Below are 15,664 nucleotides of genomic sequence, written 5' to 3'. Positions count from 1 at the left end.
CTCCGTGCACACACACACGTGTCTCCGTGCACACACACGTGTCCCAGTGCACACACACGTGTCCCAGTGCACACACACGTGTCTCTATGCACACACACGTGTCTCTATGCACACACACGTGTCTCAGTGCACACACACGTGTCTCCGTGCACACACACGTGTCCCAGTGCACACACACGTGTCTCCGTGCACACACACGTGTCTCCGTGCACACACACGTGTCCCAGTGCACACACACGTGTCTCCATGCACACACACGTGTCTCTGTGCACACACACGTGTCCCTGTGCACACACACGTGTCACTGTGCACACACACGTGTCCCTGTGCACACACACGTGTCTCAGTGCACACACACGTGTCTCTGTGCACACACACGTGTCTCCATGCACACACACGTGTCTCAGTGCACACACACGTGTCCCAGTGCACACACACGTGTTCCTGTGCACACACACGTGTCTCTATGCACACACACGTGTCTCAGTGCACACACACGTGTCTCCGTGCACACACACGTGTCCCAGTGCACACACACGTGTCTCCGTGCACACACACGTGTCTCCGTGCACACACACGTGTCCCAGTGCACACACACGTGTCTCCATGCACACACACGTGTCTCTGTGCACACACACGTGTCCCTGTGCACACACACGTGTCACTGTGCACACACACGTGTCCCTGTGCACACACACGTGTCTCAGTGCACACACACGTGTCTCCGTGCACACACACGTGTCTCCGTGCACACACACGTGTCTCCGTGCACACACACGTGTCCCAGTGCACACACACGTGTCTCCATGCACACACACGTGTCTCTGTGCACACACACGTGTCTCCAAGCACACACACGTGTCCCTGTGCACACACACGTGTCACTGTGCACACACACGTGTCCCTGTGCACACACACGTGTCTCCGTGCACACACACGTGTCTCTGTGCACACACTAGGGGCTCCCCCCGCCCGTCTCTTTCCCCGCGCAGCCGCTGGGGGGCGTCCCGAGCCGTGCGCGTGCTCCCGCGCTGCGCCCGTCTCCGTGTGTGTGTCTGTGTGTGTGTGCGCGCGCACTGCCCCACACTCTCCCACTCCCTCGCCGCCTTCCCGCCCACCTCCTGTCAGCCCCGTGCCCCCCCGCTCTCCGCATCCTCTCCCCGCGTCTTCTCCCCGCCTTGTGCGGCCCGCGCGCGCCGCCGCCCCCGGCCCCGGGGCCGCGCCGCTCAGGGGCGGGCGGAGGCGGCGGCGGCAGCGTCCGCACCGGAACCGGGACGGGCCGAGCCCTGACGAGCGCCTCCGAGCGTGTCCGAGCGCCTCCGAGCGGCTCCGAGCAGCTCCGAACCGCCTCCGAGCGGTTCCGAGCGGCTCCGAACCGGGCGGCGCGGCGTCCGCCCGGGCCGAGCCGAGCGGTTCCGAGTGTTTCCGAGCCTGCTCGAGCGTTTCGAGCGGTTCCGAGCGGGCCCGAGCAGGGCCGCACCGGGCCCGGCGCCCGCCCCGCCGCCGCTCCCTCCACCATCCAGCCAGTAATTTTCCAAGCCCAGCCGGCGCTTCCCGGCTGAGCCCGCAGGATCGGCGGGGCCATGGGAGACAAAGGCACCCGGTGAGTGAGGACCGGGACAGAGCGGAGCATCCCGGGGGGGCATGGCCCGGCATGGCGGGGGAGGGGTGGCACGGGCGCTGCCGGTGCCTGCGCTGGTGCTGGGGGTCCCCCGGGTGGCCCCGCTGCTGGGATGTGGTGCCCCCCCGAGGGGCAGCGAGGAGCCGGAGACTGGGAGTTGTAGGGAAATGTTTGGGGGTCCTGCCTGGGGTCCGTGGAGTTACCGGGAGCGTCGCTGCTCCCTCCCCGTCAGATTTGGAGCCTGGGTGGGTTTGGGATGGGGGAGGCTGTTGTCACCCCGGTGACGCCGGGGGACCCAGGCCCTGATGTCACTCCCGGCATGCGGCACAGCTGGGGGTGTCAGGGAGCACGTGCCAGCCCTGGAGCGCGGGGACACGAGGGCTTGCGACGCCTTCATCCCATGGGAATGCTGCCGTGGGGATGCTGCCTTTGGGGGGCTCCTGTGTAGAGGTGGATGGGTGCCCCCCTGTGCCCCCCAGGGCTCCAGGTGCAGACCGGGGCAGGACCCACTACGCATCCTGTGTGGGCTGCACATCCTGCAGAGGGCTGTTGGGATTTGAGGGAGAGCCTGATGGCCCCTGCCAGCCCTTGCAGGAAGGCCAGGGGGATCTCCTGTGACATCCGCTCACCAGATAGCTCTGGCAGAGTGGTCAAGGAGTTGACACTCCCATTCTTCACCCCAATCCCTTTCTGTCCCCATTAATCATGGAGGACCGGGGATTTCAGGGTGCTCCTGCTCACCCCTCAGCACCACAGCCCTCCCTTTGCTCATCTCCATGTCCCCTTGGCATCAGGATCACGGGGCTTCGGTGCAGCCACTGCCATGGCCACGGCAAGAGAGAAGGATGAGGGGTCTGTCCCTGCCTGGGCGGAACCTTCCGGAAACATTGCAGTGTTTTGGGGTGGCAGGATAGGAGTTGTGGGTTCCTGTTGAACTCATCCGGCGTTTTGGGAAGCGGCTGTTGCTGCTGCCAGCCTGCTGGGTGTTGGTGCCCCAGCCGTGGCTGCCAGCATCCGCTTCCTCCCTGCTCAGTATCCTGAATTCTGGAGAATTCATGTTGCACTCCTGGAGCAGGCGGACAGCCCCACAGATCAGGGGGCTGGAGCATTCCCTGGGTGTTGGGTTCCCTCCAGCATCTGGGTGCAAACCCCAGGATGCAGCTGGTTTGGCCTCCAGGGCTTTTCAGGTGCCAGGGGGAGCTTGGTGAGCGGCATTCCCATCAGCAGGCGTGCCGGCAGGAGAGACATGAGCTGATCTTCTCCCTGCCTACGCAGCGTGTACGGAGGGAGCTGGGAAGAAGTGGGGGGGCAAGAATTAGGCTGACAAATCCTTCTTCCTTTCCAGTTTGGATCTCCAAACCCAAATCCACTGAGTGTGATCAGGAGGTTCAGCTGTGGGAGCTGATTAACTGTGTGATTCCCCAAAAGCCCATTTCTACTGATTCCTGCTGTGGCACCCCACTTTTCTTGGGAGTCACCAAGCTCTGCAGTGGGAAGAACTGGAGGAAACAGCTGAGTTGGTGGCTGTTGGCATCATTGATCCCCTTTTCCTGCTCTACCCACTCAGCGCCCAGCCAGGGCAGCTGCAGCCCCACACAGGATGCCCAGCTACTGGAATTCCTGGCTGCTGGGATTCCTAGCCTATGGCTTGAACATGGTTTCCTGGTGGCTAGGAAGTGCTGCAGTGGTTCTAGTACACCAGAGCCCACCTTGGTTGCCATTAAGCAACCCTTGCACCTTTCCTCTGGCCCCATAGTCCCATCCAGCCCCTCCATAGCATTCCATCATAGCATCTTGCTGCCAGGGGGGTGACTCTTGCCTGCCACCAGACCTGCTGGTCAGTCCCTTTACAATCCCATTCATCCCCCTGGATTAAGCCATAGGATCTGAGAGCAGGACAGGGATCTCCATTGGGAAGAGAAAGAGCCCTAGAAGGTGGACCAGGACGGGAGACTTCTGCTTCCTGGATGTTGTTTGGAGAGCAAACTGGTAATAACAGCAGGATCCAGACACATCCCGGATCCCACAGCTGAGGTGTTTCCTCGCCAGGGAAGTTGGTGGAGCTCTGACCCAGCTGGGGGATGCTGCTGCTGAGCCTGGCGGAGGATAGATGGATTGATGCAGTAGGGATGCAAAATGCAGCATGGGGCCTGTGGGATGCTCTGGCTTTGGGATTGGCTGGCGTGGTTCTCCAGGCTCATCCCGGCACAGCTGGCACGGAGCTTCTGGCCGCCACCACGGGATTGTGCTGGTGTGTATGATGTGGTTGCTGGTGGTTCCGTTATCCCTGGAGATTCCTTTTAACGTGGCTCTAGCTAATTAGATCTGCCAGCCAACCTTGTTAGCATGAGAGCTGGCAAAACCCCTGGATTCTCTGCCCTGGGATCAAAGGCAGCCATTGGATCCTGTTCCAACGCCCAGAGGAATCAAATCCTCATAAATCTTCCCAACCAAGATCCAACAGACCCCACTCAACTATTGGCCACCCAATAAAGCCACATCGTAAGCCCTGGCTGGGTGCCTGACAAGCTCATTAAGGGATGAGATCCACGGCAGGGAGAGGGCAGGGGAGATGTGATCCGGCTATGTGGCAGCAGGACAGGCTCAAGGGGCACTGGGACTGCCAGCCCACGGCGTGAGGCCCCAAGCCCCTGATGGGCAGCGGCAGAGGCCACTTCCTGCCTCGTGTCTCGAGTGTTTCGACACCAGGAAGGGCTGGAGGGGGAGGGAAGGCTTCACACTTCCTCCTTTCCTCCCTCTAAATCCGGTAGCGGGCGAGGGTCACCCCGCTGGCAGCAAGAGGCCACTGTGTCCCCGTGTGCCCCTTCCCTTCTCCCAGTGGTGCTTCAGGGGAGATGTGAGCTCCTGCACTCATGGGGTGGGGCCAGGCAGGGCTGCCGCACCCACAGGATGAGGGCACCACACACTTCTGTACCCACAGCGTGGAGCCAACCTGGGCTCCTGCATGCACAGTGTGGAGCTGTGTGTGTCTTGAATTCTGTGGAGCTTCTGCACCCAAAACGTGGGGCCTCTGCACCTGCAGCGTGCGGCTGGGCAGGTCTCAGGCTCTCTGTGGGGCTCCTGATCCAGTGTGGGGCCAGCACAAGTGTGTGCCAGGCAGTGTGGTGAGGAGTGGCTTCCCGCAGCACCTGCCATCGATCTCACTTGCACTGGGTTCATTAGTGGCTCCAGTAGTGTCTCCAGGGCTGGTAGGAGCATCACCCGTGTCCCAGGGGGCTGGCAGTGGCACCCACTGAGCCTCCAGCCTTGGCTGCCTTTTCTGGGGCTTCCTAGCACACCTCAGGCTGTGACCAGCATGCTGGACCCTCTTTGGGGTTTCCCTTGGGAGCTGGTCTGCGGGGTGCGGGGTGATAAGGGGCTGACAGGCTGTCAGGGGATGCTTCTCATCCTGCTTTGAAGTAATGCCTCATTAATTACCCATGAAAATTTTGCTGTTAGTTGCTCTGGGCTCTCAGGAGGATGTGTTCATTGCTCCTCCATCCCTGTCTCTGGAGAGTGATGCCCCCATGGCTTTCAACCCCAAAAACTGTGGAGTGCTGATGACCTTCCATGGCAACTTGAGGTCTTTATTCCCCCAAGTTATTTAATTGCAGCAACATTCCCATTAATTCCATCTTTCCTTGCACCAGCACAGGATCACACCTTCACTAGCAAACCCTCATGACAAACATTCTACTGTGGAAGTGCTTTCCCATTTTGGCTGGGAAAAGTCAATCCCCCAACCCCCACAGGGAAAAATCATCCAGGAAGAGCCAGCAGGATGTCCCTGACATTCCCAGTGGCTTGGGACAGCCAGAAGGATGTCCCCAATATTTTATGTGTGTGGCAGAGGATTCCTGTAGCTTGTGTGGGGACAAGGGAATAAGGGCTCCCAGCCCCCACATTCCCTTATTGAGACTAGATCCTGCTTCTTGGGCAGAGCTGGGCCAGGCTGTGCTGGTCCTCATGGCTCTCAAGAGACTGGGATGTGGAGACTTGGCCATGCAGGAGTGCAGGGGCACAGGGAGGTGGGGACACAGGATTTCAGGGATGTGGGAGTGAGGGGTGTGCCCACTCATCTCCTGATACATCATACCCCATTGCCGAGGTGTAGTCACCCCCAAGCTGGCACCCACCAGCTGCTGCCTTCCCTGCCTGCCCCTTGGCTCAGTGTGGGCAGCTGCAGGCACTGGGGCAGCTGAGGGTTACTCCTGGTGTGGCTGAGAGTCCATCATCCAGTAGCAGCCTGGGCCATTTTGGCAGAGCCAAGCAGCTGCCCTGGGAAATTGTTTTTTTCCAGCCTAAAACCGCTACTAATCTTCCCGGATGGTTTTAATGGAATTTAAAGGCGAGGAGGGATTATCTGAGGAGAACCCATTATGGGTGGCTTTGTGCCAGGGCAGGCTCCGAAAAATCTGGCAGCGCCAGGCACCCTACCTGCCTCTGCCCGCTCCCTGCTTGCAGCAGACAGGCTGGGAATGCTCCGGCATTTTCCAGCAGCGGCATGTTGGACCCACAGCCTTTCTCCCATGTCTCTGTGGGGAGAGATTTGTGTCTGTCAAATCCAGAAGGATTTTGGGAGTTGAGAGGGGTGTCCAGGGGCTGGTCCAGTCCTTCGGAATGGGAATAAAGAGGCCTGGTTTGGAAAGGAGCACCCAGACTTTCCTTGCTTCTTCAGTGGGTTACATCCATGTGAGGTGATGGTGAGGTGGGTTCATTCCATGGGATGCTCCCATCCTGTGTGCCTGGACCCCATGGTCCCACACTCTGGTTCCAGGGCCAGGTGGGTGCTGGGGTGCTGCTGCCCTTCACAGTGGTCTCTGGGCACCATCCTCAGGTGAAGAGGTGGGCTGGGGTCCTGATGCCTCCATTATCCAAAGCTGGGTTCTGGCAGTGGGTGCTGTGTGTTGGATGCATCTGGCACCCAACAGGACTGTGCTGCTGGATGCTTCTTCCCCCAGGGACCCTACCTGAAGGGGAGAGCTGGACAGCTCCATGGGCAGGGAGCCAGGAGCAGAGAGGGGGGTTCGGGAGTGGAGGGTATCCCCTGCTCCAGCACTCACCCCCCGCTTTGCTGTTTTGCAGGGTGTTTAAGAAAGCCAGTCCTAACGGGAAGGTAAGGGGGACATGGTGAGGGAAACCATGGGCTCTACAAGCATGGCTGGGAGTGGGAGATGAGCATATCCCTGAACCCTAGATTCCATCCTTCACACTGCTGCCTGACTCAGAATCCTGCCAGGGCAGCAGGAAGGGAAGCTGCAGCACAGTGGGGCTGGGGGGAGGGAGGCTTTCCCAAGGTCAGGGGTCAAGCAGACAGGTTTTGGAGTGCTGGGGTGCAGGTGACCCTGCCTGTGGGGGTTTTGGGTCTGGCAGCAGGAGCTGATGCAGAAAACCTGCCTAGAAGCTGCCTGCTCATGCCTCAGTTTCCTCATTAGGAGAAAGGTGACCCTGGGGGGCTCATCCCTGCCTGACAGAGAAGCACAAACCCCTGGGGTGCCACCCCAGAGTCCCTAGATGCAAAGTGCCTGCGGCTCTGGAGACATCTGGAAAGGTTCCAGGCTTTGAATGGAGTGGGATGGGGTTGGCTTTTGGGTACCACAGGGACAGGGTGACACTGGGGATGATAAGGAATATAGACTCCAGTGGGTGGTGACAACATGGGGGGGACCCTGGGAGGTCTGCTCTGTGCACTCCTGACACCCTGTTCCCCCCTGCAGCTCACTGTCTACCTTGGGAAGAGGGATTTCGTGGATCACATTGACGTGGTCGACCCCGTGGGTAAGTGGTGGCAGGAAAGGGACCTCAGTTGCAGGGAGACATGACAGGGTGGGCTGTCGGGGAGGAAGGATTTTGGGGAGCAGGAAATAGCTGATTTGGGATAATATTCATGTCCTACTGTGGCTTTGCAAATGCTCTGGATGTGGTAGGTGCAGACTGTCCCTGCTGGCAGCCTGTTCCCCCCAAGCCCTGACTGGCACCTTTGAGGTGATGACTCTCTTTGTAAAGGGGGGACATGTCCTCCCTTAACTGTGCTGGTGTCCCCCCAAACCCTGCCTTGTACATTCCCCTCTAACCCTACCAGCATGTCCCCTGACCCTGACAGCATGTGTCCCCCTGACAGCAGTGTCCCCCCATCCCAGTGGCATGTCCCCTGACCCTGCCATCATGTCCCCTAACCCTGCCATTGCATTCCCTGACCCTGCCAGTGTGCCCCCCCCATCCCTGTGACACATTTCTGACCTGGCTGTTCTGTTGCAGATGGAGTAGTGCTGGTGGATCCTGAATATCTGAAGGAGAGAAAAGGTAATGTCTACCCCTGGGATCCCTGGGGCCACAGAAGTGGCACTGACACAGAGTGATGCAGTCCTACCCAGGCACTGGCATCTATGGGCCCTTTGGCGACGTTTTCCAGCCCCCTGTCCCCATGGCAGGTGCCCTGTCCTGTGGAGAATGGGAGTGCTGTGGTGGGCATCCCAAGGCACAGCTGACTGTTGAATCCTGATATTCTCAACATGGCATGTCCTCAGGCCACCACTGCTTCCCAGCGCTGGTGGGACTGGCATGAGCCAGGATGCCACCTTGCCTTGGTGCCGCCATACCATGATGGTCCCTTCCATGACCCACACCCTGCTACCAATCTCCCCTTTTCACCCTCTCCAGTCTTTGTGACACTGACCTGCGCCTTCCGCTATGGCCGTGAGGACCTGGATGTGCTGGGGCTGACCTTCCGCAAGGACCTGTTCGTGGCCAACTCCCAGGCTTTCCCCCCGGTCCCCGAGGACAAAAGGCCTCTGACACGGCTGCAGGAGCGGCTCATCAAGAAGCTGGGCGAACACGCCTACCCCTTCACCTTTGAGGTAGGGTGACAATAGGTGCTCTAGGGTGCTTGAGGGGACAGAGCCCTGCAATGGGGACATCAGGGTCCCATCTGGCCCTGTGGGGTCGTGGTTGGGGGTGAGATGCTGCTCTCTGTAATCAAGACACAGCATTTGGTGGTGGATCTTCAAACCTGTGAGCAGAAAGCAGAGACCAGTAGGGAAACTGCCAGGCCCTGTCAGCACCAGGGGGTCCACGCTGACACTGGGGATCCATGCCAGCAGTGGACAGCTCTGGCAGGGAATGGGGTGGGGGTAGACCCCCTGCTTTATGCACCTACTCCTACGATTTCTCCAGCACAGCTTTGGCAGTGGTGGCCACCCCCTCTGGAGCTCTGACATTTTAAGGCACTCAATCCTATGGCCTCAAAAATGGCCCTGATGCCCTGATTTCTCAGAATCGCCCTGATTAATTAAAACCCTCTAAACTAATGTATTTTTGTAATACTTTGGGATTTGAGAAATGCAATAGTAAAATTAGGAAATCCTTCCTGGATTTCTTTCTTTCCATTTTGGACAGGAAAGGGAAGTACTGGTAGCCCCCCAGAAAGCTCCTCACCGCTCTTTCCCTTCCAGATCCCCCCCAACTTGCCTTGCTCCGTCACACTGCAGCCAGGCCCAGAGGACACTGGGAAGGTAAGGCCCCCATGTTCCCATGCCACTAGGCTGTGGTGAGTGGCCACTGCTGGGGTCACCTCTTTGGGGACTGCAAAGGGGTTTCCCTACCTCCTTCTTTCCCCTCCTGGTTTTTCAGGCCTGTGGGGTGGACTATGAGGTCAAAGCTTTCTGTGCCGAGAACCTGGAGGAGAAGATCCACAAGAGGTAAGCAGAGAGGATCCATCCAGCCTGGGTGGAAGTGGAATCCTTCTGGTGCTGACAGCAGGGAGGGGGCACCGCAGCTTGTTGCCCACCTTGGGTGAGATTTTTTTCCAGAATGGGATAGAGTTGTCTCCCAGGATGGGGCTTGGATGGAGGTGTTTGCCCAGGTAGAGATGGATCAGAGAACGTCTTGTGGCTAGGATGTCCACCACTGTGCAAGGAGCCCAACACTTGCTGTGGGCAACCTGACCTGGCATGGGGCTTTCCCCTTGTAGCTCTGGTGGGCATCCAGACAAGACCTTCTGTGGCATCCTTCTGACCCAGCAGACAGAAGAAAAGAGGAATTTGACCCAGAATGGGCCAAGAAAGAGGGTAGCCTGTGGGCAGCCCGAGTTTTCCTCTCGCTGTCTTCCCCAGGAACTCGGTGCGCTTGGTGATACGTAAGGTCCAGTATGCACCAGAGAGACCCGGCCCTCAGCCCATGGCAGAGACCACCCGGCAGTTCCTCATGTCAGACAAGCCACTGCACCTTGAGGCATCCCTGGACAAGGAGGTGGGCAAGCACTGGGGAATGTACACTGATGGGGTGACCCTGGGGGTTTCACCATCCTCTCTGCTCTGCTCCTCTACAGATCTACTACCATGGGGAGCCCATCAGTGTCAACGTGCATGTCACCAACAACACCAACAAGACCGTGAAGAAAATCAAGATCTCAGGTGAGGAGTAGGGCTGCATCCCCATCCGCACTAGTGTCCCTGTCCCCATCCCCATGGGGGCCTACCCTGATCCCCATCTTGCTGTGTCTCACCCCAGTGCGCCAGTATGCCGACATCTGCCTCTTCAACACTGCCCAGTACAAGTGCCCAGTGGCTGTGGAGGATGCCGAGTGAGTTCTGGCACCTGGGGGACATCGTGAGGAGCCCTGGAGACCTCAGGGGGCGGATCTTGGAGGAACCTTGAAGGTTTCCTGCCCCATTGCAGCCCCCACTGGGATGTTGCACTTAGCAAGCACGGACCTGTGAGAGGAATAGGGAGATGGAGACCCTTTTTCTAGTGGCATCTTGGGGATGTCACTCTCTGCATCCTCTGGGAAGGAGATACTCATCAGGCTGGGGCAGGGATGGGAATATGTGGAGAAGTTCACCAGGCTAAGATGGAGATGTGGGGGGTGGCTTGTGGGGCTATGGGAGCTGTGGGAGGCTGGGGCTCTGCCTGATGATGGCAATCATCTCCAGTGACATGGTGGCCCCAAGCTCGACGTTCTGCAAAGTCTACACCCTAACCCCCTTCCTTGCCAACAACCGGGAGAAGCGGGGGCTGGCGCTGGATGGGAAGCTCAAGCACGAGGACACCAACCTGGCCTCCAGCACGCTGTGAGCCCCTCTACCCCCCAGGGCTCCTGTTTCCCCTGCAGGATGGGGGCAGGACCTGGCCCTGGTGGGCATCCAGCCCCTGCTCCAGGGGTGATGCTTGGGGTGGAGGAGATCCCATGGGGGAACCTTTAGGAGAGGGGGCTGGTTCCCATGGCCATTTCCTCACTGGTGCCCACCTGCCCCTTCCTCCAGGTTAAGAGATGGAGCCAACAAGGAGATCCTGGGCATCATTGTCTCCTACAAGGTGAAGGTGAAGCTGGTGGTGTCACGAGGAGGGTGAGTGTTGGGCAACCCCCCACTGTGCTGCACCTCCTCTCCAACCTTGGGACTGGTCTGTGCTGCAGGTGGGGCCCTATCATCCTTAAAGCTCCCCTGGGACTAAGCAGCACAGGGCGGGACAAAAGGTGTGTGGGGGTTGTGTGTCCTTGGGAGGGGACAGTGACTAATGTGTTTGTATCCTTTGACTCATGCCAGCCTGCTGGGAGACCTCGCCTCCAGGTAACACCCCACTCCCCCCAGTGCCCCCCAATCCTCACTGCAGCCCCCTATTGCACCCCCCAGCCCCTCAGGGTGTACCTGATCCCATACCTGTCCTTGGGATTCCACTGTGTTGGGATGCTGTCTCACCTAAAGCAAAAAGCCTGGCAGAGGTGGGGATGAAGTGGTGAGGCTGGGAATGCTGGCAGGGTTTGAATCCTGCATCCTTGTACCAGAGGGAGAGGCCTATGGGTGCTGCTGGGGAGAGTGAGCAGCACACAGAGGTGGCTCCATAGGGCCGAGCATCTCTGGATGTGGGGAGGCAAGTCTCTGGGGCTTCCCAGGTCTTCATACTCACATCACTTCCCTCCCCTCTGGGGATCATAGGACTACTCATCCTCTTTTGGGACACCTCTCTGTCTGAGCTCTGTCCTACCTGCCCCTGGGGCAGCTTAGGCTGTCATGCCCTGATGTCACCATGCCCACTGAGCACCGGGAAAACTTGGTGCACCTCCTGCCATTCCCACGGCACTGCTGGCTGCAGCCTAAGTCCAAGGGATTTGGATCCTCCCCCATAGCTGCTAAAGACAAATTTTTGCCATGCTGCTCTCCCTCCTGATGCCGCTCTACTTCCCAAGGGGCCTGTGCTGATCCCCCACCCTGGGGTCCAAGTGCAACCAAGAGTCATGAGAGCTGCTGAGGGAGCTCCATGGAGGATAACACAGGGGTTTGCCCAACTTTGTGGTCTACAGCAGCTGTGACGGGGGGTGCTATTCTGTTCCCTCTCTGCAAATTTGCCTCACTCTGCACATGAAGTGCAGGCAGGCCCGTGCTTTACCCTGGTGTCTCTTGCAGCGATGTTGCAGTGGAGCTGCCCTTCACGCTGATGCATCCCAAACCCAGGGAGGAACCAGTACACCGGGACAGTGAGTGTCTGTCCCTGGGTGACAGGGACGGCATCCCTGGGGGTGGGTGGGGGCAAAGGGGGCCAGTGAAGCTGTGTGGAGGGAGATTCTTGGCTCCTGTTGACCCTGTTCACAGGGCCTCAGTATTAAAATCGTGGGGGGGGTGCTCCCATCACCCCAGTGCAGCCAAACTCCAAGGGGGTTGCATCCACAAACTGGAACAGTGGTGACGACTGCAGGGGAATCTCAGCCACCCCAGTGGGATGGCAGTGATGACTGCAAGGGGGGGTCTCACCCACCCTGGTAGGAGGGCAGAGATGATCCTGGGGAAGGTGTCACCCACCTCGGTGGGATGGCAGTCACCACCCTGTGACTAATCCTGTGTCATCTCTTTGTTCAGTTCCAGAGAATGAAGCACCCATAGATACAAATCTGATAGAGCTCGATACAAAGTAAGAGACTAAAATACACCTCTCCCCCAATTCCCACATTTAGTGTGGGAATGTGAAACATGGTGGTTGCATGGCATCCTCCCCCAGTCCTTTAACACCATGCTGTGCCATGGGATTGGCACGTGTGATTAACCCCACACATGTCACCTGTAATGCATGACGTGTGCTGTTCCCCTCTCTCTTCTCTCCTCCTTCGCCCTTCCCTGCATGGCTTTCCAAAAAACAGGAGAAACTGCAGTAAGAGGCCGCCGGGATCGTGTTGGGGGTGCGGGAGGTTGTTGCCACAGCGTTCCCCGGGCTGGTGATATGTTTGGGAGGTTTTAGGATACTTAACCCACCCAGCTAATCTCTGCTGGTCTGCAGTTCCCCCAGAGTGGGGAAAATGCCAATGGCCCTGGTAAAGCTGCACATGCTGGAGAGCATGGAGGCTCTTTTTTGGGTGCATTGGGCAAGTATTAATAAGGCTTTGAAAACTGGGGCTGTTTGCTAGGGATTGGGGATTTTGGGGCCCCCTGAGCTGCGGTAACATTATGGTGGTGCAGGTTGAGCTCACTGGGCCAGCTGGGACAGCTTTTTGGGGCAGGGGGTGTTTAACCTTACACCCCACCTAAACCCCTCTCCCTTGTGTCCCCCCCAGCGATGATGACATTGTGTTTGAAGACTTCGCCCGCCAGCGACTGAAAGGCATGAAGGATGACAAGGAGGATGAGGAGGAGCGGACAAATTCCCCGCAGCTCAATGACAGATAAGCGAGCCCCCCCTGCTCGCCACCCTGCCCCAGGGACACCCCTACATTAGGCTGCTTCTCTTTTCTATAATTAATTAATTTTGTTTTCTACCTGTACTGGGAGCCTACGAATCGCCCGATGGCCACAGGACCTATAACCGTCCAGCTGTGCCGTGTTGTCTCTTCATCCAGCTGCCAGAGCTGCTGTTTCTTGTGCAGGGCATGGCCAGGGGGGTGCTGGAGGCAGTGGGACTCACTATAACCCCATCCCTGTCCAGCCTCTTGCCACTTACGAGAGCCCTTTCCTATGAGCTGCCTCTTTTATGAGTTTTCTACAAGCCCAGTCTCAACACCAGTTTGTTATGGAAAAGGGGATTGCAGCAGAAGGGGGGGGTGAATGGTGTGTGGTTTTTTTTAGGCAGCCTTCTCATGGGAAAAGGCACCTGTGCACCTTGGTGTCCCCTCCTTTCACCCATGGCCAGTCCCCCTCTGTCCGGCCCTGCTGCATGTGTTCCCTCCCTGGGATGCACGAGCCTGGCTTTGACTTTGGCCCCTGCCCCAGCTGCTCCAAACAAAGGGGGTGGGCAGCACCTGCCCTTCTCTTTCCCCAGGTCCCCCCAAAGTGGCCAGCACCAGGGGTCCTCCCAGCTACATCTGTTTTCACACCAGAATAATCTCCCTGGAGGAAACCAGCTCAGAGCTGGGAGCTGCTAGCGCCAGGTTAAGGCAGCAGAGGGGACCCTGTGGGTCTGTGCCCTTGGCCACACACTGCTTGCTCTGGGAGAGGCCTCAAATGCCTCTTCACAGCCATGGCAGTGTTGTGGCAGAATAGCCTTGTCCCCAGTGGGATGTTGCCAGGGATACTTTTGTCCTGCCAAGCCCTCTTGGTTGATGTTTCGCTCTGCCTGCATGGGATCTAGCACCTATTTGGGGGTAGGGGAGAAGCAGGGCGTTTGCCACCATAATCAGTGTTTCAACAGATGCTTGTACCTCCCAGATCAGTGGTGCCTGGACCTCCTCCCCACTCCAAGGGTCTCTGGTCTCCCACCACCCACTGAGAGGCAATTCCCACTATTTATTGTGCTGTTGCAGTTAGCATTGTCATCTGAGAGCATTCTGTGGGGATAGCTCCATCCCCCCCACCCGGTTTGTGGGGTGCTGAGCTGAGCCCACCCCCCTCCCCCCGTAATTTTTGGGTAAAGCTGATGGGCAGCGTGGTACTTCTTTTTGTAAAGTGGTTCCTTTGTACTGATCATTGATACCTGCTGCTTTGGTTTCTCCACCTTGTCTGTGATGTTTCTGTGTTCTGTCAAATAAATTATTCTAGTTTATTAAACTCAGAAAAAAAAAAAAAAAAAGAAAAAAAGGAAAAAAACAGTAAAATACAGTCCCAATGCCTGGACACTTCTATTGGCTAAAGATGAGGGAACTGGCAGCAACCATGGAATAGTTTGAGCTGGGAGGGACCTTGAAGCTTATCCAGTTCCATCCTCATTGCCATGGGCAGGGACACCTTCTGCTGGACCAGGCTGCTGAAAGATCCATCCAACCTGGCCTTGAACACTTCTAGGGATGGAGCAGTCACAGCTTCTATGGGCAACCTGAGCCAGGGCCTTGCCACCATCACAGGGAAATGTTTTCCCTCCTGTGCAAGGAGCAGTGAGCAGCAGCTACCTCCCCTGCTCATGCCACCCCATGCCTCCGCTGATGACAGCCTCCCTGGTGTGCAGACATGCAGAGAGGAGCCAAGGAAGAGATGAAGGATTCTGTATCCTGCAGCAGGGACTGGGCATTATTTTGGAAATGAAATGCATGGCCATGCAGTACCTCATGAGCACAGGGCACTAATGAGCTGTTTGTTTAACAAGCCATGTCTAGTCTGTATCCTGCTGAGGAATTGCTCAGAGCTGATGGTTTTAAGGATCATAGAATCATGAAAGTTGGAAAAAAACTCTCTAAGATCATAGAGTCCAGTGGTTCCTCTAGCCCTTGCCAAGGCCACTAAACTTTGTCTTCAAGAGCCATATCCAAACATCTGTTAATGCTGCAGGGAGCTTCTCATCCCCTTTGAGAGCAGCAGGAGCCAGGACTGGGGAACGAGTCAAGTAGCATCTCCATTTATGGGCCGGAATTCAGAGACAGTCCCTCATGGAAGGGCTGTTACTTGTCCCCTCACAGTCAAGAAAGGAGAAATCCTGCCTCAAGTTGTGCCAGAGGATGTTTAAATTCGATATTAGGGAAAATTCCTTCCCTGAAAGGACTGTTCAGCCTTGAGACAGACTGCCCAGGGCAGTGGTGGAGTCCCTCTCTCTGAAAGGATTTAACGGATGCGTAGATGTGGCAATTGAGGACATACATGGTTTAGTGGTGGGCTTAGCTGTGTGTGGGTAAAGATTGGACTCTTAAAGAGCTTT

General features: G+C 57.5%; 1 protein-coding gene across 1 annotated transcript; it reads left to right on the top strand.

Moving 5' to 3' along the window:
- Positions 1 to 1,361: 1,361 nt before the first annotated feature.
- On the top strand, positions 1,362 to 15,214 carry ARRB1 (arrestin beta 1). Its single transcript, XM_033052245.1, has 16 exons — positions 1,362 to 1,603; positions 6,707 to 6,737; positions 7,339 to 7,399; positions 7,880 to 7,924; positions 8,282 to 8,478; positions 9,073 to 9,132; positions 9,251 to 9,318; positions 9,733 to 9,868; positions 9,948 to 10,032; positions 10,130 to 10,202; positions 10,552 to 10,689; positions 10,882 to 10,965; positions 11,164 to 11,187; positions 12,022 to 12,092; positions 12,472 to 12,523; positions 13,161 to 15,214. The coding sequence occupies exons 1-16, from the start codon at positions 1,584 to 1,586 to the stop codon at positions 13,270 to 13,272; spliced, it is 1,257 nt and encodes a 418-aa protein (XP_032908136.1). The 5' UTR covers positions 1,362 to 1,583; the 3' UTR covers positions 13,273 to 15,214.
- The last annotated feature ends 450 nt before the right edge of the window (positions 15,215 to 15,664 follow it).

Source organism: Catharus ustulatus, chromosome 2 (assembly GCF_009819885.2).
Source record: "Catharus ustulatus isolate bCatUst1 chromosome 2, bCatUst1.pri.v2, whole genome shotgun sequence".
Taxonomy (NCBI): domain Eukaryota; kingdom Metazoa; phylum Chordata; class Aves; order Passeriformes; family Turdidae; genus Catharus; species Catharus ustulatus.
The sequence above is the reverse complement of the archived record's forward strand: the minus strand, read 5'-3'. Positions and strand labels throughout refer to the sequence as shown.

What these genes read in the sequence shown, in the direction of transcription:
- ARRB1 (XM_033052245.1), top strand. Translation starts at nt 1,584, where the DNA reads ATGGGAGACAAAGGCACCCG. An exon ending in ATGGGAGACAAAGGCACCCG is followed by an intron (nt 1,604 to 6,706) that starts GTGAGTGAGGAC and finishes GCTGTTTTGCAG; the next exon opens with GGTGTTTAAGAAAGCCAGTC. An exon ending in CCTACCCCTTCACCTTTGAG is followed by an intron (nt 8,479 to 9,072) that starts GTAGGGTGACAA and finishes TTTCCCTTCCAG; the next exon opens with ATCCCCCCCAACTTGCCTTG.